This window comes from Chiloscyllium punctatum, chromosome 8 (genome assembly GCF_047496795.1).
Source record: "Chiloscyllium punctatum isolate Juve2018m chromosome 8, sChiPun1.3, whole genome shotgun sequence".
In the NCBI taxonomy this organism is placed as follows: Eukaryota; Metazoa; Chordata; class Chondrichthyes; order Orectolobiformes; family Hemiscylliidae; genus Chiloscyllium; species Chiloscyllium punctatum.
The window spans coordinates 91164394-91191595 of record NC_092746.1 but is presented as its reverse complement, the minus strand read 5'-3'; the positions used below and the strand labels follow the sequence as shown (position 1 = coordinate 91191595).

At 42.8% G+C, this 27202-nt stretch overlaps 1 protein-coding gene across 1 annotated transcript; it reads left to right on the top strand.

Moving 5' to 3' along the window:
* The first annotated feature begins 883 nt into the window (after window positions 1–883).
* bambia (BMP and activin membrane-bound inhibitor (Xenopus laevis) homolog a) lies at window positions 884–5214 on the top strand. Its single transcript, XM_072576046.1, has 3 exons — window positions 884–1233; window positions 3492–3776; window positions 4386–5214. Exons 1-3 carry the CDS (start codon window positions 1155–1157, stop codon window positions 4802–4804), a joined length of 783 nt encoding a protein of 260 aa, XP_072432147.1. The 5' UTR covers window positions 884–1154; the 3' UTR covers window positions 4805–5214.
* Window positions 5215–27202: the final 21988 nt, after the last annotated feature.

The window sequence follows — 27202 nt, the reverse complement described above, 5'->3', positions numbered from 1 at the left end:
AAAAGGAACATGATTTTAAGTTGAGAGGAGGAAGATATTAAAGGCACCTCGGGGGCAATTTTTTCACACAGAATGTAGAATGAACTGCCAGAGGAAATGGTCGATGCAGGTTTAATTACTACATTTAAAAGGCATTTGGACAGGTACATGAATAAGAAAGGTTTAAAGGGATGTTGGCCAAATGAGACTGGTTTGGAAACATGGTCAGCATGGACGAGATGGACAGAAGGGTCTCTTCCCGTGCTATGTGACTATCCGTGTGAGGTGTAATACAGACTAGCTGCACTGACATGCTGTACCTCAGTTTAACGCGAAGGCTTAAGTTAACTGACCACGTAAAATGAGCAACATTTCATCCATTCAACATTTAATTTCTATTACTATAACACCCTGCCGACACAGAACGGTAACCTTCACATTGCCCCACTCTTCCTGTTGTAAACCGAAATAAGTTTTATTTTATGCAATTATCTTTCCTCCATTCGGAGAGGTTTCCTCCTGGCTTGGGGGGTGGTAGGCATGGGGGGGGGGGGGAGTAAAAAGCTGCTTTTCACCACTGGAAAATTCCCAAGGGGCGGTGGGAGAGCCGCAAGTATGAATGAACCTGGGGATGTGAGTGACAGGCGCGGACATCCAGTGAGCAGCCGGGAAGGGGCGGGCAGAGGCGTTGGAGGGGGAGGGGGGGATTGGGAGGGAACCTTCCCCCTTTTCTCCCTCCGCCCCCTCCCGGTGGCGCTGTGCCGTCAGTCCGGGGACCGGCTCCAGTTTCTGGGCGGGGAGCAGAGGCTGTGCTCCCGGGGACTGGTTGGTTCGTGGCGCCGGGGAGGGGTGGGGAGAGCAGGGAGGGCGGGCTGGCCGCTGTCACTCAGGGCACGGAGTTAAAGCAGGGGCCAGGTCAGGCTTGGGAGCTGCACTGTTGTACCCGGCCAGAGACAGAGAGAAAGGCAGCGAGAGAGAGAGGCGGCGGAGCGAGGCTGCTGGTGCAGCACCACATGGAGCTTGTCTCCTGAAGGACAGCTACAATCGGGGAGGGACAGGGCATCTCCGACAGCGGGCTCCGTGTCCGTATCCGCTACCCCGCCGCGGACATCCCTCTGGAAGGTCGTGTCCAATAACTCGCTCATTTTGTCTTGCAAGAAACTGATAGAAATTAAATGGATCGCCGTCCGAATCTCATCTGGGGGATTTGGCTGCAGTTGGAGTTGTGTGCGATGGCCATCCTCCTGACGGAAGGTGAGGGGGTTTTCTGAGGTTGTGAGCGGGGGGGGGGGGGAGTGAGGTGGGGGGGAGGGGATGGAGGCTAGAGTACCCCATTCCCTCTCCTCCCCCGGGGAGAGGGGATCCCAGCCTGGCTGACAAGACTCCCTTCTCGCTCCTGTACACCATCTGCCGCCCTTGTTTCTTTCTTCAGTTAGAAGTCTCTTGTTCCTCGCGAATCTAACTAACGCATTCATCCAGGGCTGTGTGAATGCAGTATGTCCGGCTTATTCGCCCCTCCACACGGACCGCTGGCTGCCGTGAAATGGGATTGTTATCCCGATGGAGTCTAGCAATCCACCCTCGCTTTGCTGCAAGTCGCAGTTCTTTGCTGTCCATTGATGTAAATGGATCTAAGGGGCAATCAGTTGTCAAAATGTTTTGTTAGCTGCCCCTTAATGAATTTCTCAAATCTTTTAAGAGAAAGCGACCCGTTCTAGCTTAAAAGGTGACAACGTATGTAACCCCAAACGGATTTTTTTTTAACAAAGGGCATGAACTTTTTTTTTCCAACATTTTTATGGGGGGGGGCTCTCTCTTCATTGTTTCTGTTCGGGGGGAGGTAGTGAGGGAACACCTTATGTTCCAAATATAATTTTTAAATCAGTTGGAAATCCTTTTTGGATTTCAGATTAAGCTTTCATGGTAAATGGTCTCTTTTCTGCTTGTAGAGCGATGCCAGTTACCGGAGAGTTGACTTGTTTTTGTAAGGAAAACAAGTCTTTTTGGAGGGGTATATCATCTGTTCTCTTGATGTTTGTAAGTGATCTCCTGCACTCGCTGCTCGGCGCTGGAGGTTTGGATGAACAAGCTAATTGTTACTTTTTTAAAAATTTTATTTTGCTACAAACGTGTAATTAAACCCAAAATAAGAGCCCTGTCGTCAGCAGCTGGCTCTCCCTGTGGTTGCATCAAAGGCAGGAGGCTGGGAGCGAGCCAGACTGATGGGAAGTCACCGATACCGAAACTATGTGGCTGATAATGATATAATTAGGGGATCACAAGACTTTTCTCCTGCCAGTTTACATCAAAAGCTGAGCTTTAAAAGTCTGCAGTGTCTCCTGTAGCCATTTTGGCGGAGTATGGACTCGTAAAACTTAAGGATGGAGGATGAATGGCTGCTTGAACTTTCTTTTTGGCTGAAGATTTAAAGACCCCAAGTTTTCGGCGCATTGAAGATTTATAAACGCTGCTCTGTAGACTGTTGTCCAAGGGGGAGGTTTGAACAGGGGATCCACAACAAATGTATCGACATTAGTCGTTTTACACAGTCAATCCTTTAGCTTCCATTAGCCCTAAGTCATTAAGGGCAACGTTGTTAGCGTTGAGAGCTGAGTTTAGGTGGTTGAAACCTGATCTCTGACAGGCCAATATAACAAAGCCCCTTGAGTCCTGCTGCATACAAAAAGGACTTATGAGTTTTTTTTCCAGTAATTTTTCAGTAGCGGAAGCTATTAAGGTTTTTTAAAAGGGAGATGCACGTGCATTTTTTTAAGCTTGTTTGTGGTCAGAGAGAGGCTCCTACCAAGACTTTTTTTTGAATAAAAGAGATGTTTTGTTAAGAAATATCTTGCTTTCTAAATCGGCAGATTATTAAGGTGCCCACCCTCATTATCCTCAGCCAAGTTTTGTACATTGCACAGTCCGAACAAGACGGCTGCTTGTAAGATGTTCATTTAAAAAAAAAAGTTCCATTTGGTTTTGAAAGAAATTGTCTTTTTGGCAAACAAACCACTAATTATAAGGTTCATGGTTGCTGCCTGAAAGGCGTTTATTTGCACGGAACGGTCTGAAAAGAAAGGCCTTTTGTGTATTTCTCTGTACCTGCCTCATCTTCAGTTTATAAATAACTAGTTTGAAAGAGCAGAACTTTCTAGTGTTGCCGTTTCTCTTTTGCTTTCGTCTACAGGGCCCCGGGTGGCGTTCTTTCCAAGGACCTGACCAGCCAAATTTTGTCAGCATTCGAGTTTATTGCGTTTTCTGTGTAGACTGTGGTTGGAAAAACGAGTTTTAATAACTAAGTACGCTGGGATGCTTGGAGACATTGCTTAGGGAGCTGGAAGGACTAAACTAGTAATCATCAACCTCCTTTTGCATACAAATCAAGAACACACATCAGCAATTGAGAATTGGTTTGTTTGCAGTGCAGAAAATTAATGATTCATATTTCTGAGGTATGACGAGCCAAGTCTGGTCACAAATTAATGTAGCTTTTTCTCTCTTGTAAACTTCAGGTGAAATTAGGTGCTACTGTGACGCATCTAACTGCGTGGCGACAGGTTACATGTGCAAATCAGAACTGTCAGCATGTTTCTCAAGGTTGCTGGACCCCCAGAATGTGAACTCTCCTTTAACTCATGGGTGTCTAGACACTATTTCAAATTCAGCAAGCATCTGCCATGCAAAAAGATCCCAGAATCACACCGGGACCTGGCCAATGTTGGAGTGCTGTCACGAGGACATGTGCAATTATAGAGGGCTCCAAGACGTTCTTTCACATCCTGGGAGTGAAACTTCTGGTAAGAATTTTCTCTGCGGAACTTCGGCCAGATCTAGAAGGCGCTGACAGCCAAGGGCTTTGGGTGGCTGGTATTGATTTTGTTGATGTAATTAGAGCCACAGAGAGGGAATGACAATGATGCGAGCTGGATCTTTAGCAGGAAGGTATTATGTCTCTGTGAACATTTCGGAGGGCTAGTAAAAAGATTTGTTTAAAAAATTCTCTTGTTTTCCTGGGGCAGCAAATGAGATTTAAAGCAAAATGGTTTCTTGGAGTTTAGTGAGTCTCAATACTATCTTTTTTTCCTTGTTTTGGTCTGTTTGTGATTAAAACTTTGGAAGTGGTAGGAACACTCGTGTGTACATCTAACTGCCTAATGGACTGCAGTTTTTTAAATTTACAGTTGGGTAGAAAGGATTTAATTTTTGAAATGTTTTGATACACTATCTTAGTTGGTACTCCACTTGGACAATCTTACAACTTTTTGGACTTGTTAAAATAAAGTTACATATGTTAATCATCCAAATGGAGATTGTATCAAGGTTAATGTGATGGTCAGTTGCTTGTTCCATTCTGCTCACTCTCTTCCTTTCTACTTGTTGCTTGTTTCTTCTGCTCCCTTTCTCAGATCAGGGGACTAGGTACCATCAGGACCCCAGTAAGAACCTGATCACCAGAGTTCAAGAATTCACTTCCTCCAAGGAGCTGTGGTTCAGAGCTGCAGTTATTGCTGTGCCCATCGCTGGTGGCCTCATTTTGGTTTTGCTCATCATGCTGGCTTTGCGGATGCTTCGCAGTGAAAACAAAAGACTTCAGGACCAACGACGGCAGATGCTGTCTCGTTTGCATTACAGTTTCCATGGGCACCACTCCAAAAAGGGGCAGGTGGCTAAGTTAGATTTGGAGTGTATGGTACCTGTGACTGGCCATGAGAACTGCTGCATGACCTGCGATAAAATGAGGCACTCCGAGCTCAGTAATGACAAGCTTCTCTCTCTCGTTCACTGGGGGATGTACAGCGGACACGGGAAGTTGGAGTTTGTATGACCCCGAGTTTAATCTCGAATTACTCGTGGTTCTTTTCTGCTGGACAAATGCACTTTATGTGAAAGACAATCATAGACTTGCTGAGGACAGTAATTTTAAAGAAGACTCTAGGTTGAACAAGGGACCTGATTTTAATATATTCTACACATAAGAGTCCTTGCCTCTGTGAAGGTTTCCAAAATTTCTCATTTGCACACTTTGTATAAGGATGAATTCTCTACATTTGTTTCTAGAAACTGTTCACATAGCTCGGGGAGAGGGGGAACAAAAGGAAAAGATTGGATTTTTTTTGAGCTAACAGAAATGGAGAAAACTGATGTATGTATATTTGTGTCCAATCCTGCTCTTTATATGTTTCCTGTTCCAATTTATTGTAAAAATCTGAAAATATATTTTTTCTCTAATTCTGATCAGATATCCTGGTTTTATTGTAAATTGCCATCGTGACTCAATGCATTTCTGGGTGGACAAATGCAAATATTTTCTTTGACGTTGCAGTATTTCCGTTTTAAATGAGAGGCCACTGAGTATGGCACAAGTGATTATGTTAGGCTTTCCTGAGCTGTACTTGGTTGCATCTACTCTTTCAATGGGTATAATGACAGGAAATGAATTATTTTTTTCTTTTCAGCCTCTCTCCTATGTTTGTCCTTCTGTAATATTGGGATAATGGAAAAAGTAGGTCATTTGCTTATTTGGAGTCCTTCCCCTCCGACCTGAAACTAGGCATTGGCCTATTTAACACTTTTTTTTTTGACAATTAGTTGAAGGAACTGATCCTGTGTAAGTTTAACTTACCCAGAACCCAGCAGGACAATATTGTTAATTTCTCATCAATAAAGATACAGCTGCCATATGCACTGATTACCTGTGCTGGTCGCAGTTTTCCAGTAGACCACATACCATGTTCATGCTGAGTTACACTTCACAAATAAGATGTTGCGTCACCATCGTCATACCAGACTATAGGGATTGCTTTCTCGTCAGATAGGAGCAACTGGTGGTGATTTATCCTGAGGGCTACCGGACCTCGGGTGAGGGAAGAGGTTGAGAAGGAGAATCCTTAATGGTAACCTCAACCTTGTGATGAGAATTGAACCCACACTGGTAGTATCATACTGCTCTGTAAACCAACAACCCAGCCAAGTGAGCTAAACTGATTCCCCACAAATCAGCTGTAATGTAGCAAAGTTTACCAACACTCTCATCCAGAGAAAGGTCTGAAGGTTTATCCAATATCACTGTAGAAAGAATCCCAAAACAAACTGGTTCTTCTTTAGGGTCACTAGTCCCACTTCTAAACTAAAACTTTGCTAATTAGTTTGAACAAAGCCAATCCTCTTAAGTTCGTAGGTAAGATGTTATTATTTCTTTTTCCCTGCCACTGTTTTCTTTGCAGTTTCACCAAATTGTCCAGTGCTTCTCTAGTTTCTCAGTTATGAGAATTCAATCAAATTTACCATGAATCAAGTTGTATATTTTATTTGAGGGTATACTTCTCCAGTAAAAGCAGACTTCCTTTTTTAAAAAAGTATTTAGGTTGATGAAAATCTGATTATTCACTAAAACAAGGTTTTGATATACTGTCATTAGGCAGAATGAGTAATCTAGATTAACCCTTGAAGAATTGGCAAATTGCAATGTGAGCATATTCAGATTTTTGTAGGAAGCTTATGTGGTTTGTTTTAAATGAGCTGTAAAGTGTAGACTTCTAGGCTTAAGTAGACTTAGGTGGTTAGAAAGTGGATGGAAAAAATGGTTTTCCAGAGGTATTTTGTGAGCAGCATTTTTATTTAATGAGTTTTTATTTATAAATAGGGTTACAGTCCTTGATAATAGAAAGTTTGTTAGAGCCTGCCACTGCATACCTTCCACCCTCTTTCCTGCTATGTTTAGTCTTGCAAGCGATGTAGTAATTACCATCGATGTTATAAATTGCCCGTTTTCAATGCTTTGACAGCTAAAGTTGGATTGAAAATTGGTTAACGGACAGTAAACAAAGAATAGGGATAAATGGGGCATTATCAAGTTGGCAGGCAGTGATTAATGGAGTGCTGTCAGGATCAGTATTGATGACTAGAATTTTATGTCTTAAGTCTGAATGATAAAAAGCTTAGATGGGAATGCAAGCTAAGAGGACAACATAGGTTGCAGAGTTCATGGATTGATTTTAAGTGAGTGGGCAACAAGGTGGAATCTAAAAGCATAATATGATTAACCAGTTTAAAAACTTTTTTAAGAAGGTGTGTAATTTTCATGCTGAAAGAGACTTGGGTGTACTCATAAGGAACAATATTTGCATGCAAAGTACAGCAAGCAATTGTAATGGCAAATGGCGTGTTGGTCTTTACTGCAAAGATATTGTAATACAAATATAAGGAACTCTTGCTCCAATTATATAAGAAACGGTGAGATGACACCGGAAATGTTGTTTTACTCAAGTTTCTATTGGAAATGGCACATTTGTGCTCTACTAGATTGATTGATAGGAGGAGAGCATTTTTCCTCATGAGAAACAGAGTAAATGGGACCTTTTTTATTCTTGGGACTTTAGTAAAATAAGAAGCTGATCTTAGTGAAATAAATAAACTTCTTCAAAATCTTGTAAGATTGTTTCCCCGATTGGGAAAACATCAGAAACAGAATCTCCAGTTAGGACCCAATAAATAAAAGATTTGTGAATCTCTCTCTTCATTTAAGAGGGTTGTGGATGCTCCAACAAATACACTTTAACTATCAGAGATTTCTGGCGTCTGAGGGAGTTGTACAAATCAGGTAATAGGGGTGGGGGGGGGGGGGGTGGGGGGGGGGGAGAGGTGGTGGGGAGGCGGTGTTGGTGAAATGGGAGGTGTGGGTAAGTGGAGTTACAAGTTCCATGATCAGTGATTGTACTTAAATACCTGATCTGGCACAAAGATCTACACAACCTATTGCTGTTTCTATTTCTTGTTAAAATTGTTCATGTTAAAAGTTATTCTTTGTAAGCAATTATACTGGCATGTACAAGACTAGAAATGTTTAACATGTCTTCATAACCTTGCATGTTAGAGGAACATCTGTCAATGATTATGGGGTTCCTTTAACTTGTCCTGGTCTGAAAAATAACTCTCTTCTATAATATTCAATGAGGTGCATATCCAAATCAAACGAATCCCCAACACCTTATTGTTTCTCCAGGACAGATTCACTTTAAGCATGAAGTAGTTCATTCAAAGTGTGTCACATCCAGCCCCTCACTATATTTGTGATCTCCTTCAGTCTTACTATATTCTGAAGCCTGTGCTCTTCCTAATCTGGCCTGTTGTGTACCCCCAATTTTAATTGCCTCATCACAAGTCATGTAATGGCATGTTGGTGACACAGTTAATCACAAGTCATACTCCAGCATTCCTTTATGAAGCTGCTAGCTTTCGACCTCTTCTAAGATACTCCTTGCAACCATTTATTTTTGACAAAAAAATTGGTCATCTGTCCCCATATTTACCTATCTGCCTCTCTCAACTTCTGTTTAATTAAAATGGTCCAGTGAGATGCATACTATGTTACAGGTACTATATTACTATACATGGTCAATAATTCCAGACTCTCGTTTACAAAAATAACATAAATGAAGCATTTCTGCTGCTCCTAAAGTAACAGAACATTTGTTATGTGAACCTAGCAGCCCTTGCTTTGACAGCTAGTAGGCATGCTTTCAATATGTTTTATATTTATTTTACCTTGAAATTACTACCAGGAAATAAGTTTTTTTTTCTAGGTTTTGCAATGGTTTTGTAGATTTTACCAAGTTGGAAGTACTTCATAAAAAGTACTCATTCTTAGTATGTGTGAGTCAAGAATTACATGTATTTAGTTAATTCAGCCTGCCCTTAGCTGATACCAGAACCTAGAGATAACCAGTTAATCACTATACAGTCCACTTTTCTTTTTGTCCAAGGATTTTGAAAGTAATTTCAGAATTAGCTAAGATCTGTTAAGTCAGCAGACAGTGGCAATTTCCATAGGGATTTTTCTAGTGTGGATCAGTGCCATTATTGGTTTGTTCTTATGGAATCACTCAAAGTTTATCTTGGTATCATGGTAAGGTATCTTGCGCTATGATGGTAATAACTCAATAACTTTTTCAATTTAAGTTAGTAGTAACTCATCTTAAAGGCAGGCTAATAAACTCATAGACTAAGACAGTGTGAAAACAAGCCCTTCGGCCCAAACTGGTCCATGCCAACCAATATGCCCACACAGCTAGTTCAAATTGCCCACATTTGGTCCGTATCCCTCTAAACCCATCCTGTCCATGCACCTATTCAAATGTTTTTTAAAAATGTTGCAATTGTACCTGTGTCAACCACTTTCTCTGGCAGCCCATTCCATAGATGCACCATTCCCTCTCAGGTTCTTCTTAACTCTTTCCCCTCTCACTTTAGGCCAATATCCTACAGTTTTCAATTCCCCATCCCTGGGAAAAAGCCTATATGCATTCATCTTATCTATGGCCCTCATGATTTTATATACATCAAAAAGGTCACCCCTTATTCTACATTCCAAGGAATAAAGTCCTAACCTGGCCAACCTCTCCTTATAGTTCAGGCTTTGGTGGCAATGTCTTGGTAAATCTTCTTTGCACTCTTTCCAGGTTAACAATATCTTTTCTATAACAGGGTGGCCATTTCAGAGACATCAGGAGAGCAGGAACAGGAATGTTTGTTGCAGGTTCCGGGATTTAAATGTTTCAGTAAGCACAGAGAAGATGGTAAAAGAGGGGGAGGTGTCGCAGTGTTAGTTAAGGACAGTATTATGGTGGCAGAAAGAATGTTTGAGGATTCACTACTGAGGTAGTATGGGCTGAGGTTAGAAACAGGAAAGGTTACCCTGTTGGGAATCTTCGATAGGCCTCCGATTAATTCCAGAGATGTAGAGGAAAGAATAGCAAAGATGATTCTGGCTCGGAATGAGAGTAGCAGGGTGGTTGTTAGGTGGACTTTAACTTTCCAAATATTGACTGGGAATACTATAGTTCGAGTACTTTGGATGAGTCAGTTTTTGTCCAATGTGTGCAGGACGGCATCCTGACACAGTATGTAGACAAGCCAACAAGGGTTGAGGCCACATTGCATTTGGTACTGGGTAATGAACCCGGCCAGGTGTTAGATTTGGAGGTAGGTAAACACTTGGGTGATAGTGACCACAATTCGGTTATGTTTACTTTAATGATGGAAAGGGACAGGTATATACCACAGGGCAAGAGTTATAGCAGGGGAAAGGCAATTATGATGCGATTAGCCAAGATTTAGAATGCATAGGATGGGGAAGGAAACTGCAGGGAATGGGCACAATTGAAATGTGGAGCTTATTCGAGGAACGGCTACTGTGTGTCCTTGATAAGTATGTAACTATCAGCCAGGGAAGAAGTGGTCAAGTGAGGGAGCTGTGGTTTACTAAAGAATTTGAAGCTCTTGTCAAGGGGAAGAAGAAAGTTTATGTTAGGACGAGGTATGAAGTTACGGCGCTTGAAAGTTACACGTTAACCAAGAAAGACCTAAAGAGAGAGCTAAAAAGATCCAGGAGGGGACATGAAAAGTCATTGGCAGATAGGATAACTTAAAACCCTAAGGCTTTCTATAGCTATATAAAGAATGACTAGAGTAAGATTAGGGCCAGTCAAGGATGGTAGTGGGAAGTTGTGCATGGAGTCAGAGGAGATAGGGGAAGCGCTAAATGAATATTTTTCATCAATATTCACACTGGAAAAAGACAATGTTGTCAAGGAAAATACTGAGGTAAAGGCCACTAGAATGGGATTGAGGTGCTAAGGAAGAGATGTTAGCAATTCTGGAGAGTTTGAAAATAGATAAATCCCCTGGACCAGATGGGATTTATCCTAGGATTTTCTGGGAAGCCAGGGAGGAGATTGTCTACAGGTATAGTGCCAGAAAACTGGAGGGTAGAAAATGTTCTCTTATTCAAGAAGGAGAGTAGAGACAACTCTGGTAATTATGGATCAGTCAGCCTTACTTTGGTTGTGGGTAAATGTGTTAGAAAAGGTTAGAAGAGAAAGGATTTATAATCATCTAGAAAGGAATAAGTTGATTAGGGATAGTCAACATGGTTTTGTTAAGGGTAGGCCGTGCTTCACAAACCTTATTGACTCTTTGAGGTGACCAATCAGGTGGATGACTGTAAAGCAGTTGATGTGGTGTATATGGATTTCAGTAAGGTGTTTGATAAGGGTCCCCACAGTAGGCTATTGCACAAAATACAGAGGCATGGGGTTGAGGGTGGTTTAGTGGTTTGGATCAGATGTTGGTTAGCTGAAAGAATATAGAGGATGATGGTTGATGGGAAATGTTCATCCTGGAATTCAGTTGGTAGTGGTGTACCACAAGGATCTGTTTTGCGGCCACTGCTGTTTTGTCATTTTTATAAATGACCTGGATGAGGGCGTAGAAGGATGGGTTAGTAAATTTGCAGATGACCCTAAGGTCGGTAGAGTTGTGGATAGTGCTGAAAGATGTTTTGGGTTACAGAGGGACATAGATAAGCTGCAGAGCTGGGCTGAGAGGTGGCAAATAGTGTTAAATGCAGAAAAGTGTGAGGTGATTCACTTTGGAAGGAGCAACAGGAATAACGAGTACTGGGCTACTGGTAAGATTCTTGGTAGTGTAGATAAACAGATCTCAGTGTCCACGTGCATAGATCCCTGAAAGTTGCTACCCAGGTTGATAGAGCTGTTTAGAAGGCATTTGGTGTGCTAGCATTTATTGGTAGAGGGATTGAGTATCGGAGCCACAAAGTCATGTTGCAGCTGCACAAACCTTTGGTGAGGCCGACTTGGAGTATTACATACAGTTCTGGTCATTACATTATAGGAAGAATGTGGAAGCTTTGGAAAGGGTTCAGAGGAGATTTACTCGGATGTTGCCTGATATGGAGGGAAGGTCTTGCAAGGAAAGGCTGAGGGACATGTGGCTGTTTTTGTTCGAGAGAAGAAAGTTGAGAGGTGACTTAATTGAGAGATATAAGATAATCAGAGGGTTAGATAGGGTGGATAGTGAAAGACCTTTTCCTCAGATAGTGATGGCTAGCACGAAGGGATATAACTTTAAATTGAGGAGTGATAGACACAGGACAGATATCAGAGGTAGTTTCTTTACTCAGAGTAGTAGGGGCATGGAATCGCACTACCTGCACAATAGCAGCAACTTGAAGGGCATTTAAATGGTCATTGGATAGAAATATGGATGAAAATGGAATAGGGTAGGTTAGACAGGCTTCACATTGGTTCACAGGTCAGCGCAACATTGTGCTGTAATGTTCTATGTTCTAAAACTATACACAATACTCCCAAGTGCAGCCTCACCAATGACCTATACAACTGTAACACAACATTTCAACTCCTACATGCAATACCTCGACTGATGAAGGCCAGCATGTTAAATGCCATCTTCACCACCCTTTCTACCTGAGACGTCGCTTTCAAAAATATGTACTTGTACTCCTAGGTCCCTCTGTTCCAAAACACTCTTCAGGACCTTACCATTTACTGTATAAGTCCTACCTTGGTTTGACTTTCCAAAGTGCAACATCTCATACTTATCTGTATTGAATTGTACTTGCCAATCCTCAGCCCACTTCCCCATCTGATCAAGATCTCTCTGTAAATTTTTGATAACCTTCCTCTCTATGAATGAAACTTTCTAATTTTGTATCATCTGCAATCTACTAATCATGTCTTGTCCATTCACATCCAGATGATTTATGTAAATAACAAATAACAAAGGTTGCAGCACCGACCCCTGCGGCCCACCATGGGTTACAGGCCTCCAGTTCATTACCTCCTTTCAGCCATTACCCTCTGCTTCCAACCATCGAACTAATTTTGAATCCAGTCAGCTAGCTCTTCCTGGATCCGATGCGACCTAACCTTCGTGACTAGCTTGTCATGCGGGATCTTGTCAAAAGGCCTTCCTAAAGTCCACATAGACAACATCCACTGCTAATCTCATCTATCCTCTTTGGTAAATTTTTGAAAAACTCCAAGATTTGTCAGACATGACTTTCCGCGCATAAATCTATGCTGACTGTCCCTAATCAGACCTTGACTATCCAAGTGTTGGATTGATGCTGTCCCTCTGTATCCTCTCCAACAACTTGCCTACCACTGATGTCAGGCTGACTGGCCTGTAGTTCCCTGCTTAGTCCTTGCTGCTTTTCTTAAACAATGGAACAACATTAGCTACCCTCTAGGCATCCGGAACTTCTCCAGTGGCTAAACGTGAAGCAAAAGTTCTCTGCAAAGGCATCTGCAATTTCTTCCCTCATCTCCCACAATGTCCGAGGATGGACTTGACCAGGCCTAGGGGATTTATCCACATTAATGAGCTTTAAGACTGCAAACACCTCCTCTTTGGTAATACGCATGTGGTTTGAAACATCCCCACTTGTTTTCCTTATTTCCTTAGTATCCATGATTCCCTTCTCAATAAACACTAAGGAGAAATATTCATTAAAAATCTCCCGAATCTTGTATGCTCCACACATAGACAGCCATGCTGATCTTTAAGGGGACCTATTGTTTCCCTAACCACCCTTTTATACTTAATATAGCTATAGAACCTCTTGGGATTATCTTTAACCTTATCTGCCAGATCTATCTCTTACCCTCTTTTTTGATCTTCTGATTTCCCTCTTAAGTGTGCGCCTACACTTTTAGTAGTCATCTAGGGATTCACTCGAGCCTTATACCTTATACCCAATGTATACTTCCTGACCACCGCCTCAATATTCCTTGTCAGCCAGGGATCCCTAAACCTCCCAGCTTTTCCCTGCAATCTAACTGGATTCTTGATATCACACTTTCAAAAGCCTCCCAATTGCCAGTTGTTCCTTTTCCTTCAAACAGGCTCACAATCAACCTCTGCTAGATCCTGCCTGTTGGCTCCAAAATTGGCCCTGATCCAGTTGAGCACCTGCAGATGCTTCAGATCAGATTGGGAGAATGGGAAAGTGATCTTCAAGATCATGAAAACAGCTCTAGCATTAAAAACCATGACATTTGCCCAACTTGTGTATGTTTGTTTCACATAACCTTTCGCCCCCATCCCATTTTAACTTACCAGTGATGGCACGTCACTACCTCTCAGCCAAGAGATCTGGGCCATCTCCCCTGGATATGTATCAGGACAGGTCTGAACAGGTTACACTCTACACTCAGTTTGAATTGCTTGGGTCAAGCCCTTTGTATGAGTTTTGATCTGATGTGTTACATATTTCCATATTGTTGGTCAATCAGCTTTCTAAATCCGTGGTCTCTGTTCCTCTGAATCAGCATTTTCCACCTCAAAGAGATGCTGATCAATTAAGAATCTGGCAGCTCTTCAGCACCAGCAGTGCCACCAGGAGGGGTGGCCACCACTGGAATTGCAGTGGACCAGAAAACCAGGAACAGATTTGGTGTCCAGTAAATTGGATTGGGTTGTTGTGGTTCTGTTCGCCGAGCTGGGAATTTGTCTTGCAAACGTTTTGTCCCCTTGTCTAGGTGACATCCTCAGTGCTTGGGAGCCTCCTGTGAAGCGTTTCTGTGCTGTTTCCTCCGGCATTTATAGTGGCCTGTCTCTGCCGCTTCCGGTTGTCAGTTCGAGTTGTCTGCTGTAGTGGCCGGTATATTGGGTCCAGGTCGATGTGTTTGTTGATAGACTCATCCACAGACTCTATCAACAAACACATTGACCTGGACCCAATATACCGGCCACTACAGCGGACAGCTCAAACTGACAACCGGAAGCGGCAGAGACAGGCCACTATAAATACCGGAGAAAACATCACAGAAGCGCTTCACAGGAGGCTCCCAAGCACTGAGGATGTCACCTAGACAGGGGACGAAACGTTTGCAAGACAAATTCCCAGCTCGGCGAACAGAACCACAACAACAAGCACCTGAGCTACAAATCTTCTCCCAAACTTTGAAATTGGATTGGGGATTGGAAAATCCAAACAGTTAGATCCTGGTGATAGGGAGGGGCTGGTCATGGGACTAGGGCAGTCATCTGTAGTTGGGTCTTCTGTAGATTACAAGAGCCCATGAGGGACGTTGCCATATTTTACCGGGCAGTTTCCCAGTTTAGATACCAGTGGCAAAAGGACTGCCAGGAGCACTGAATTCATCCCCTTCCTCCGACCTAAACTGATCCCATATCATGCATCCTCTAGGAAATAGGAAAAGCTTAAAGGTTTGGGGAGAACTTGGTATAAAATACAGACATGAAACAATCCAATCGGAACAAAGCGGTTACACTCCAAAATTAATTACTCTTCCTTGGGGTTTTAAGGCACAGTAGAGGACTTGTTCAGGGTGGTAAAAACAATAACTGCAGATGCTGGAAACCAGATTCTGGATTAGTGGTGCTGGAAGAGCACAGCAGTTCAGGCAGCATCCAAGGAGCAGCGAAATCGACGTTTCGGGCAAAAGTCCTTCATCAGGAATAAAGGCAGTGAGCCTGAAGCGTGGAGAGATAAACTAGAGGAGGGTGGGTGTAGGGAGAAGATAGCATAGAGTACAATGGGTGAGTGGGGGAGGGGATAAAGGTGATAGGTCAGGGAGGAGAGGGTGGAGTGGATAGGTGGAAAAGGAGATAGGCAGGTAGGACAAGTCTGGACAGGTCATGGGGACAGTGCTGAGCTGGAAGTTTGGAACTGAGGTGAGGTGGGGGAAGGGGAAATGAGGAAACTGTTGAAGTCCACATTGATGCCCTGGGGTTGAAGTGTTCCGAGGCGGAAGATGAGGCATTCTTCCTCCAGGCTTCAGGTGGTGAGGGAGCGGCGGTGAAGGAGGCACAGGACCTCCATGTCCTCGGCAGAGTGGGAGGGGGAGTTGAAATGTTGGGCCATGGGGCGGTGTGGTTGATTGGTGCAGGTGTCCCAGAGATGTTCCCTAAAGCGCTCTGCTAGGAGGCGCCCAGTCTCCCCAATGTAGAGGAGACCGCATCGGGAGCAACGGATACAATAAATGATATTAGTGGATGTGCAGGTAAAACTTTGATGGATGTGGAAGGCTCCTTTAGGGCGTTGGATAGAGGTGAGGGAGGAGGTGTGGATGCAGGTTTTACAGTTCCTGCGGTGGCAGGGGAAAGTGCCAGAATGGGAGGGTGGGTTGTAGGGGGGCGTGGACCTGACCAGGTAGTCACGGAGGGAACGGTCTTTGCAGAAGGCGGAAAGGGGTGGGGAGGGAAATATATCCCTGGTGGTGGGGTCTTTTTGGAGGTGGCGGAAATGTTGGTGGATGATTTGGTTTATGCGAAGGTTGGTAGGGTAGAAGGTGAGCACCAGGGACGTTCTGTCCTTGTTACGGTTGGAGGGGTGGGGTCTGAGGGCGGAGGTGCGGGATGTGGACGAGATGCGTTGGAGGGCATCTTTAACCACGTGGGAAGGGAAATTGCGGTCTCTAAAGAAGGAGGCCATCTGGTGTGTTCTGTGGTGGAACTGGTCCTCCTGGGAGCAGATACGGCTGTCAAGAGGTGCAATTGTCACTGAATCAAATTATTGAAATCCTGTGACTATCTTCATAAAGCCCATGAGGGCCAGTTGGAATGAAAGCTGGAGGTGGTTTCATTTTCATTTTATCAAAATGCAGGAAAGGCATGGAACTATAATCATCCCAATCTGGCACCAACTTCTCTCTCAGAGCAAGGTTTCCACCTCTGCCAACTCCTGAGTCTCAGTCCCTACACTTTTCAGAAAGGCTCTGAATAAAGAGCTTGTTGACTCTGCCATTCCCTCTTCCCCACTCCTTCCAACATCCACCAACCTGGGATTATTGGGGTGAACCTCAGTACCCTATCAATCACCATGGCTGAAAGCAGCTCAGTTTAGGGACCAAGCTATGTGAGCATTCAGAGTTTACAATGAAAAACCGTGCAAGGTGAAAACCAGTTTCCTTCAAATTTGTGACTCACTGTATGGCATGCTGTCTGTCTGCTTAAATACTAACTTTTATGGAATTATTAACGTTTTCTGCTTTGAAGTTGGAAAGCAATTTACTGGAAATGGCCTGCTAATGAAAATTGAGTGTAAATAGGGCTTTTAGCAAATGACCCAGCAACGGCTACTTGACAAATTCTCAGGTCATGGTTCCTCCCTGTCACTTAGCCAGTCTTTTTTGCCACAGTATTGATCTGCAGGGAAGAACAGACTGTTCATTGAATAGAGAATGCTGTTCAGCCACATCTAGAATCTTGTTGAACGGGTGGTGAAACTGTTTTTATTTATATGCAAATTGCTTGCTGCTGTTACAAGATTGCCCGAATTTGTTTTATTTGGATTGCGCTGGTTGTGAAATACTCCCCTTTTGTGAACAATAACTTTCCGTGAACTCATTTTCCATGGTGGTTAGTGGCAATTTGGCCAGAACCTCTGCATTTTTCGAACTATTTGATGACAGTTGCTGATTTGGACTGCGATAGCTTTAAGTCTTAAGTACCTCAACACTTATCTGGACAAGGTCACAAAGAACTTGCAGAGCGAAATAACCGAAAAGGATGCAAAGCAAATGAGGCCTAAAACATGGTGTGAATTTAGCCTAACTAATGTTTATTCAAACTGTATTGTTCAGATTAAAAAATTGAAAATCTGTGCAGAAGTCACACTGACGTCTTACACCACAAAATTCTATGATGTATACATTATGTTTCACATCTCAGTGGTATCACAAAGTGTTTTACAATTAATTCATATGGAGGTAATGTAGCAATGGTACTCACTGCATTGAGACACTAAGGCACATTAATTTGAACATATGTAGTTACATTTTGCCCATTGTGGTAAGTCAGGAATAATTTTTTTCAAAGGATCAGTCTTTACTTCTGCTACAGGAGGTTGGTGGGGAATAATGTTTTTGCCCCTCAAACACTAATGGAGAAATTTTAACAAAACTTTGTACACACACTGTTTGGTCCAATGAAGAACTGATTTTCTTTGAGCAAAGATGTAGATCCAGATCCTGGGTTTGTTTTTAAATTCCCCTAAAACTGGGAGATAGAATAAATGTCTTTTCTTCAGGATATTGTATCAGTTGCTTTCATAGAATTTGTCACAGCTGCCAAAATGAAAGCAGAGTTTTCAGAACAGGTTGTTAGATATGGATTGACTGCCTCAGGAAGGTGGAAGCTCTAAATTTTAAAAAAAATGTTCATCTTTGTAGTTATAGAACATCACCCAGACAGTCAACACAGCATGGCAGATACATATGCTCTACTGAATGTCTTTTTCATTTAGTTTTATTTGCAATTATTCCCTAATGTTTTACATTTTACTGTGAATACCAGCTCTCCCAGATTGCCCTGGACTCTCAAGAGAATTGAAATCATGTTATGAACATCCCAAGGAAACATTCATGGTCCAAAAATGTTAATTGACTGCTCTTCATGCGTGTTTATTCGTTGTAAAAATATTGGACAAGAGCCCTGAAGAAGGATCACACCTGAAACGTTGAGTTCTCCACCTCCTGATGCTGCATGGCTTGCTGTGTTCTTCCAACCTCCCGCCTGCCTACCGTGGATTCCAGCATCTGCAGCTTTTTTGTCACTAACCTCAGAGAGTGGTTGCAGCAGGAACCCTCATGACCTTTTAAAAGTACATAACATTCAAGGCCAAGGGTCAAGATGGCGGTGCTGGTGAGGCAGGCAGCTCTTGGACCTGTCCACTTTAGGTGGCTGCTTCCTCCCTTAGCCCTTTCTGTCTTCTTTCTTTTTCTTTGTCTTCTTCCTGTCGGAGGCGGGGGAGTGGGGAGGGAGTGACACTGTGGAAGGGATGGGCTGGAGCAGGACTCTTGGTGAGGCAGTGGCCTGGCCTGGCAGCTCCTGGTTGACATGGGCCAGGAACAGAGTCACCTTGCCATTGGCTGGCAGCGTTAGAAGCCCCTGGTTGTGGTAGGCTCAGAGCAGGGGCTTCCTGGTTGCAGAGTGAGTGTGGGTCGAGCACACGACCTGGCATTGGCCTTTTTTTGGAAGGTCAGTTTGAGATGCCACACATCCAGTAAACAAAAATAAATCCAGTCGGGAACTGAGGGGGAACCCCTTCAACCAGAGAGTGGTGAGAATGTGGAGCTCAGTATCACGTGAGTTAAATAAAACAGATGCACTTAGCGGGATAAACGCACAAGGAAGAATGGAACTGAATGTCGGGGAGACCTGGGCAAATGGGGAGTGGTGGGAAGTGACATGTGTACAGCTTAAATGCTGGCATGCACCAGATGGGCCAAACGATCTGTTTCTGGCTTTTATTTTATAAAGAATGGGGCATAAAAGTAAGAAGGTTTTGTTAAAATTTACAAAGCACAAGTCAGACCATAACCAGTAAAACGTTTTGGCTCCAGCTATCTGAGGAAAGATAGGAGTTGGGAGGTCATGTTGCAGTTGTACAAGATATTGGTTAGGCCACTGTTGGAATATTGCGTGCAATTCTGGTCTCCTTCCTTTCAGAAAGATGTCGTGAAACTTGAAAGGGTTCAGAAAAGATTTATAAGGATGTTGCCAGAGTTGGGGAATTTGAGCTATAGGGAGAGGCTGAACAGGCTGGGGCTGTTTTCCCTGGAGGTTCGGAGGCTGAGGGATGACCTTATAGAGGCTTATAAAACCGTGAGGGGCTTGGATAGGGTAAATAGACAAAGTCTTTTCCCTGGGGTAGGAGGGTCCAGAACTAGAAGGCATAGGTTTAGGGTGAGAGGGGAAAGATATAAAAGGGACCTAAGGGGCAACGTTTTCCCGCAGAGGGTGGTACGTGTATGGAATGAGCTGCCAGAGGATGTGGTGGAGGCTGGTACAATTTCAGCATTTAAAAGGCGTCTGGATGGGTAAATGAATAGGAAGGATTTGGAGGGATATGGGCTGGGTGCTGGCAGGTGGGGCTAGATTGAGTTGGGATATCTGGTTGGCATGAATGAGTTGGACCGAAGGGTCTGTTTCTGTGCTGTACGTCTCAATGACTCTATGACTCTATGACTAAAAAAAGGTCTGCTTAAATGGGCACAGTGATGGGATATTGGCTCTATTGAAACTACTAGGAAGACAAGTTGGCAACCTTACTCTTTAACTCAAGAAATCTTAAAAATTCCAGTCCAGTACAAGTAACCGATTGTCTTATCATTGTGACTATAAATGTATTGTATCTGTCCAGAGTAGTGATTGATCATTTTAAAAAGGTCTTTGATCAAATGTGAGCATTCCTGGCAAGGTCAGAAAAAGGACTTGAAAGAATTGCAGATGCTGGAAATCAGAAATGCTCACTGGCTTTCCTTTGTCTAACGTTCTCGTTACCTACTCAAAGAAGTCTAATGGATTTATAAGGCATGAACTCCCCGATGAAATTGTGCTAACTCAGCCCTATTTTACCATACACTTCCAAGTACTCTGCAATTTTAACCTTAATAATGGAATCTAAAATCTTACCAACTACCAAGTTTAGGCTAACTGGCCTATAGTTTCCTGTCTTCTGCCACCTTCCGTTCAAACAGAGATGTTACATTAACCATGTTCAACTCCTCTGGGACTCTCCCTGACTCCAGTGACTCCTGAAAGATCACCACTCATGCCTCTACAATCTCCTCAGTGATCTCCTTCAGAACACTGGGCTAAAGTCTATCAGGTCTAGGTGATCTTTCCACCGTCAGATCTTCTAGCTTCCCCAATCCCTCCTCCTTAGTAACAGCCAGTACACTCATCTCTGCCCTTGACTCTTTTGAAGTTCTGGGATGCTGCTGATATCTTTCATCATGAAGACTGATGTAAAGTACCTACTCAGTTTCTGTGTCATATCTTTGCCCTCCATTATTACTTTCCAGACTCAATTTCCAGCAGATCATTGTTCACTCTTGCCACTCTCTTACCTTGTAGATATTTTTAAAAAACTTTTACAATTTTTAAGATATTACTAGCTAGCTTATCCTCATATTTCATCTTCTCCCCCGATTGCTTTTTTAGTTTTCCTCTGTTGGTATTTAAAGACTTCCCACGAATCGTCACCACATTGTATGCTTTTTCTTTTGCTTTTACACTGTCCCTGACTTCTCTAGTTAGCCGTGGTTGCCTTGTATATGTCTTCTTCCTTGGGATGAATTTCTGATGTGCCTCCTGAATCAGTCCCAGAACCATCTCCCATTGCTGCTTCACTGTCTTCCCTACTAGGCTCCTCTTCCAATTGACTCTGGCCAGCTCCTCGTCATGTCTTTGTAGTTATCGTAACTCAAATATGATGCCATTACATCTGGATCCGACTTCTCCCTCTCAAACTCCAGGGTGAATTCTATCATATTATAGTCACTGGGTATATGAATAGGAAGGGTTTGGAGGGATAGGGGTGCTGGCAGGTGGGACTAGATTATGTTGGGATAGCTGGTTGGCGTGGACCTGTTGGACCGAAGGATCTGTTTCCATGCTGTATATCTCTATGACTCTATGACTTTATGACACTGCTCCCTAGGAGTTCCTTCACTTTAAGCTCCCTTTTTGTCTTTATCCCACAGCCCTTTCTCTCAAAACCAATTACATCCCAAATTTTCCCAGATCTGATGAAAGGTCACCAAACTAAAATGATAATTTTATTTCTTTCTCTACACAGATGCTGTTTTCACACCAGCATTTTTTGTTTTTTAAAAGAATAAATATCGAGCATCCATGGATTTTTGAAGAGATTTATATGTAGAGTTACGAGAAAACAAATATGGGAACAACTTAGGGACACCACAAGTCAAAAGCTTCGGACTGTGCAACTGATTATGTATTCATCAGTTCCCATTTGTGCACACTTGCTATACTCTATAGTAACAAGTCCTTAGATTTAACCAGTATTTAAGTGAGAACATAAACAGAAACGTTGAGTGATTTAGGAAGAGAGTTCTGTAATTGGCAAAACTTCTTGAAGGTTGCCCATCAACAGTAAAGCATTAAGGAGTGTATGCAAAATGGAGAGCATAGCTGGGATTATGGCCTGGTAAGGTCAGTAAAAAGAAACCTGAGCGTCTCTTGTTTCAAAGCAGTACCATGAGATCATTCACTCCCATCTAAGCATGTTACCATCTGATGCAAAATGTGGCACCATCTGATGTTACCATCTGATGTTACCATGTAAGCATGTTACCATCTGATGCAAAATGTGGCACCCAAGATTGTGCTGCACCACCTCAGTAACAGACTGAAACATCAGCCTAAATTTTGTTCTAAAGCCCAGCTGCAAGACCAGCTCTGGTGGAATATGATGCCTACTGCCCCCACTCAATGGCTGTCAGATTCACATGTAAGAGTGTCACCATTAATTCATCCAAAGACTGGTGCAACCTGAGAGAAACAGTCAAATGACTGTCCACATTATTTTGCTGAAATTTCCAACAAAGTTCCAGCAAGTGTTGAGGAGACCCCTGCTAGGTCTTTGCACCAGTGTTCGTTACTGATGCATCTTGAGAAGGCATAACTCCACAACCAAGAATGACAGTCTAAAAATACAGAGTAATCCATTTAGGACTGAGACAAGGAGAAATTTCTTCACCCAGAGAGTAGTGAGCCTGTGGAATTCACCACCACAGAAAGCAGTCGCGGCCAAAACAATATGCGATTTCAAGCACTTGGGGATAAAGGGATCAAAGAGTAAGGGAGAAAAGTGGGAACAGACTTTTGAATTGGATGGTCTGCCATAATTATAATAGTGGAGTAGACTTGAAGGACCAAATGGAAAGAAACAGAGGACTGGAAAATGGCTAGCGTAACACCCCTGTTTAAGGAGGGAGGGAGGTAGAAAACAAGAAACTATAAGCTGGTTAGCCTAAACTTGGTCGTTACTAAGATTTTAGAGTCCATTATTAAGAATGAGATCGCTGAGTACTTAGAAAATGGTATAATTGGGTGAACTTAGCACGGCTTTGTGACTGGGAGGTCATGCCTGACAAATCCATTAGAATTCTTTGAGAAGAGAACAAGCAAGTTAGACAAAAGAGAGCCGGTGGACGTGATCTATTTCCAGAGGTTGTTGGCACGGTACCACATGGGAGACTGCCAAATAAGATAATAGCCCATGATGTTAGAGGAAAAGTACTGGCAAGGATAAAGGATTGGCTGACTGTCAGAAGGCAGAGAGTGGGGATAAAGGGTTTTGTTTTCAGGATTGCAGCTGGTGATTAGTGAAGTTTTCCAGAGTTCCATGTTGCGACTAGAGTATTCATGTTTTGTGTTAAGGATCTGGATGGGCTTTGTTGCTAAAGATAGGTGGAAAGCCAGGGAGTGTTCAGGAAGTAAGGAGGCTGCAGAAGGAGTTGGACACGCTAGGAGAGTGGACAAAGAAATGACAGATGGAATACAAAGTGTGATGTTATACGTTTTTTTGGAAAGAATAGAGGAAAGACTATTTTCGAAATGGGGAAAGACTTTGGAAATCTGAAGTGGAAAGACTTGGGAGTCCTAGTTCAGGATTCTCTTAAGAATAACATGTGGGTTCAATTAGCAGTTAGGAAGCCGAATGTGATAATGGCATTAATTTCAAGATCTGATTGAAACTTATAGAATACTGAGAGGCCTGGATAGAGAGGACATAGAGAAGATTTTTCCATTAGTAGGAGAGACTAGGAGCTGAGGTCACAGCCTCACAGTGAAGGGACTACCCTTTAGAACTGAGATGAGGAGGATTTCTTCAGCCAGAAGGTGGTGATTCGGTGGAACTCATTGCTGCAGAAGGCTGTGGAGGACAAGATATCAAGTGCATTTAAGACAGAGATAGATAGATTCCTGATTGGTAAGGGGATCAAGGGTCATGGGGAGAAGGCAGGAGGAACACGTCAGCCATGATAAAATAGTGGAGCAGACTTGATGTGCCAAATGGTCTAAATCTGCTCTTCTATCGTATGGTCTTATGGCTTCTGCTGCTTCTATTCTCTACATTTCCACCTTCAATGCTCAGACTCTGGATACAGAGGCCAACCTCATTTCTGATTAATGGCTCTGACTGTTGTGTTTATTAACATAGATTCTTCAAGCTATAGCAAGGAGAGGGAGAAAATTGCGAAAATGTCTCTGTTCTGCTTGCCAGTAAGTTATTCCATGTTAAATTGGAATTCCGCAGAGTAATGTTCTAGTTATTGAATTATGTTGTGTTTCCAAGCTGTAAGTGAGGTGACATAGGCACATGACTGGGGCTGAGAAATCATATACAGCAAAGCTGTTGATTTTATGAGGCAATTAATGGCTTTTGGATAATGATTATCAGAACTGGAACCATTCATCAGCAAAGTAAACTTGGTCATTTCAAGGAATACCATTATTATACATTTTGAACATCTATTCTGGTTGAATTGAAGCTATTGTATGCTTTAGGGTCAGCTTTGTTCCTCTGTGCTGCTTAGCAACGCCCTGTGATCTATGACAGTGGTGTGGAGCACTTACCTGATACCTAAAGCAGACACACCAATAAGAAAAATGTGCAGTCACGCTGTAAAGTGTGCGAGGGCTCTTCACCAACATATTGTTATAACACAAAAAAAAGCCTTCTTATTTTCTTGCACCATAACAGCGATGCCTACAAGAAAAATTACCCAGAAAAATAGATTCTTGGGCCTGTACCCAGCCCTTCTCAGATTGCAGGAATGGAGAAGGGCAGGAGTGAGGGAATTGAAATCAAAAATAAAAAAAAATAAATGCTAATGATCAACAGCAACTCTTTTAGGGTTGGGTGATCTTCTGTCTAAATGTTTTAGAAAGAAGGCTTGCAGCCTCTTGCCATTACCACACGGGCAGATCGCCCAGACTTACAGCTCCAACTGATGAATCTCCCATTGCATTTCCTTATACATTGCTTATTCAGAAACTCACTTTAATGAAAACTTATGAGGTACAATTAATGTAAAAGGGGCAACACATCTGGTGCTGTCTGGGTATTCATTTGCTTGGTGTCCAGAATTTTGGCATAGTTCTTTGAAACTATTGAAAAGAGACCAGAGGACTGGTTTGAGCTACTCTGGTCTGGGATGGCATTGGCTGGTCTGCCTTGGCTGTGTTCGACTGGTCTGGTCTGCGGTGGGCTGTGTTGGGCTGGGCTGGGCTGTTTCAGGCTAGTCTGCCCTAGTCTGGTCTGGGCTGAGCTGGGCCAGGTGGGGAAATGGTACATTTTTCACTGCAGAGAAACTTCTTTGTGCTTTTTGTGCTTTCCAAAGAGTAACTGATCTCTCTCTACATATCTCTTTCCTCTGAAAATGCTTGTTCTATACAGTAAATTGTGTATTATTGAAATAAAAACACACTTTATCAAAGCTCCTCACCTTGCATTCATCAGGACAATTTGCAAGAAACACTAAAGTGAAAACATCATTTTACTGCATGAGAGGATAATTCTGATTAGTTGGCCAGAGGACTCTAAGTGGTATAGACACTACCATGGAAAACTCACCTGTTAATGACCGCTGACAACTTAACTGCCAAACTGTATTTAAATACCAAACCAGACACAGTAACTTTGATTGGTCAAGACATTGGCCTGAGTAATAAGTACAGTCAGTTGCTTGTTTATTGTGAATAGCCACAAGAATATGCTGTACTATATCCAGCCAGCCCATGCTTTTAAAACTCATAGCACAGTGTCCAACTTAACTGTAATTCTGCAGTTGAACAACATTTGCTAAATAATTGTGTGTGTGAAAAATTACACTGACAACCAATTTGGAATTATCAGCCAGGATTACATTGTGGTGCATATGTGTCTTTAAAAAGCTACGTAGAATAATGCACAGGGCCCAGTTCTTTGCAGACGATAAGAACATGTAACAGGCACATTATGTATACAACTCAACAATGGCTCAGTGTTTAGCACTACTGCCTTATAGCACCAGGGGCCTGGGTTCAATTCCAGCCTTGGGTAACTGTCGGTGTGGAGTTTGCACATTCTCCCTGTGTCTGTGTGGGTTTCCTCCGGATGCTCTAGCTCATCCCACAGTCCAAAGATGTATAGGTCAGGTGAATTGGCCAAGTTAAATTGTCCATAGTGTTAGGTGCATTAGTCCTTTCATGGATAGCTTCGGCAAGTTCCTTCCCTAATTCCACAAGTTGATTATGTAAGATCCATGACACCATACTCCACGACAATTATTGTTTTATGTGGAGCCCTCTAAGCCGACAGAGGGAAATTAGAGTATGCTTCCCACAGTCAGGGTTAGAAGTTTCAACATAGGTCATGAGTTGGAAGGGCAGTAGCAAGTAGCAACATTAAGATCCCTTCCAATTTATTCCCCTTCCTTTCCTCCTCCTCACCATCCCACTGGTGGAATAGCATTCCAAATACAGAATATCTGGTGAATATCCATTTTCTACCTGTGGGAGCTTGCTGTGTATAAACTGGCTGCAGCATTACAGCAGTGATTACAATTCAAAACCAGTACATTAGCTGCAAAATGAAATGGGATTTCCCAAGGTTATGATAGGTGCTGTAGAAATACAAGTTTGTACTTATATCAGGATTCCCTTTATTCTATGCTGGAGACAGCCATTTCAGGCAGCATTTTGAGTATGCAGAATATTTCTGTTCAGTATTTGTGTATCTTAGCCTCCTAAAGAAAGAAATTGAATACAAGTTTGATTAGATTAGATTACTTACAGTGTGGAACAGGCCCTTTGGCCCAACAAGTCCACACCGACCCACTGAAGCGCACCCACCCAGACCCATTCCCCTACATTTACCCCTGCACCTAACACTATGGGCAATTTAGCACAGCCAATTCACCTAGCCTGCTCATCTTTGGACTGTGGGAGGAAACCGGAGCACCCAGAGGAAACCTACACAAACATGGGGAGAATGTGCAAACTCCACACAGTCAGTCACCTGAGGCGGGAATTGAACCTAGGTCTCTGCCGCTGTGAGGGAGCAGTGCTAACCACTGTGCCACTGTGCTGCCAACTGAAAAAAGGCAACAAAGGTGACTGTGTCATAAGTTAGCAAAAATTAAAACATCGCCTCTAAAAACTGAGCCTTGAAAATCAAATGTAACTCCCAAGAAAATTAAGCTAGACAGTTCTTTGTTCACAGAAAGAGTTCTAAAAAGCAAACATTGCCCCTTGCGGTATAGGTAAGATCATGTGATGATTGAATGACATTCTCAGAAGGTGTGGTCTTATAATTATTTGAAACGAAATTATAAAAGTACCTTTAAAAATCTGGACATCCAAAATCTGTTAGGTAGTAAAGGGGTCTTGTTGATGAATGCCCTCTGCAGTGGCTTATTATGAAATGGAGGTCACTATGTTGTCAGGGCAAATGGAATGAATTAGAGCATTACAAAGCTGAAGTTTAGTAAATCAGTATAGGAGGCATAACGGTTTAATATCAGTGTGGGATGTGACAATTGAACTTCTTAGTACTATGCTGTACCTAGCAAGGGCAGAA

Coding starts and splice junctions, on each gene's coding strand:
- bambia (XM_072576046.1), top strand. CDS start 1,155: ATGGATCGCCGTCCGAATCTCATCTGGGGGATTTGGCTGCAGTTGGAG. Junction 1,234..3,491: donor GGCCATCCTCCTGACGGAAG/GTGAGGGGGTTT, acceptor TGTAAACTTCAG/GTGAAATTAGGTGCTACTGT. Junction 3,777..4,385: donor TCCTGGGAGTGAAACTTCTG/GTAAGAATTTTC, acceptor TCCCTTTCTCAG/ATCAGGGGACTAGGTACCAT.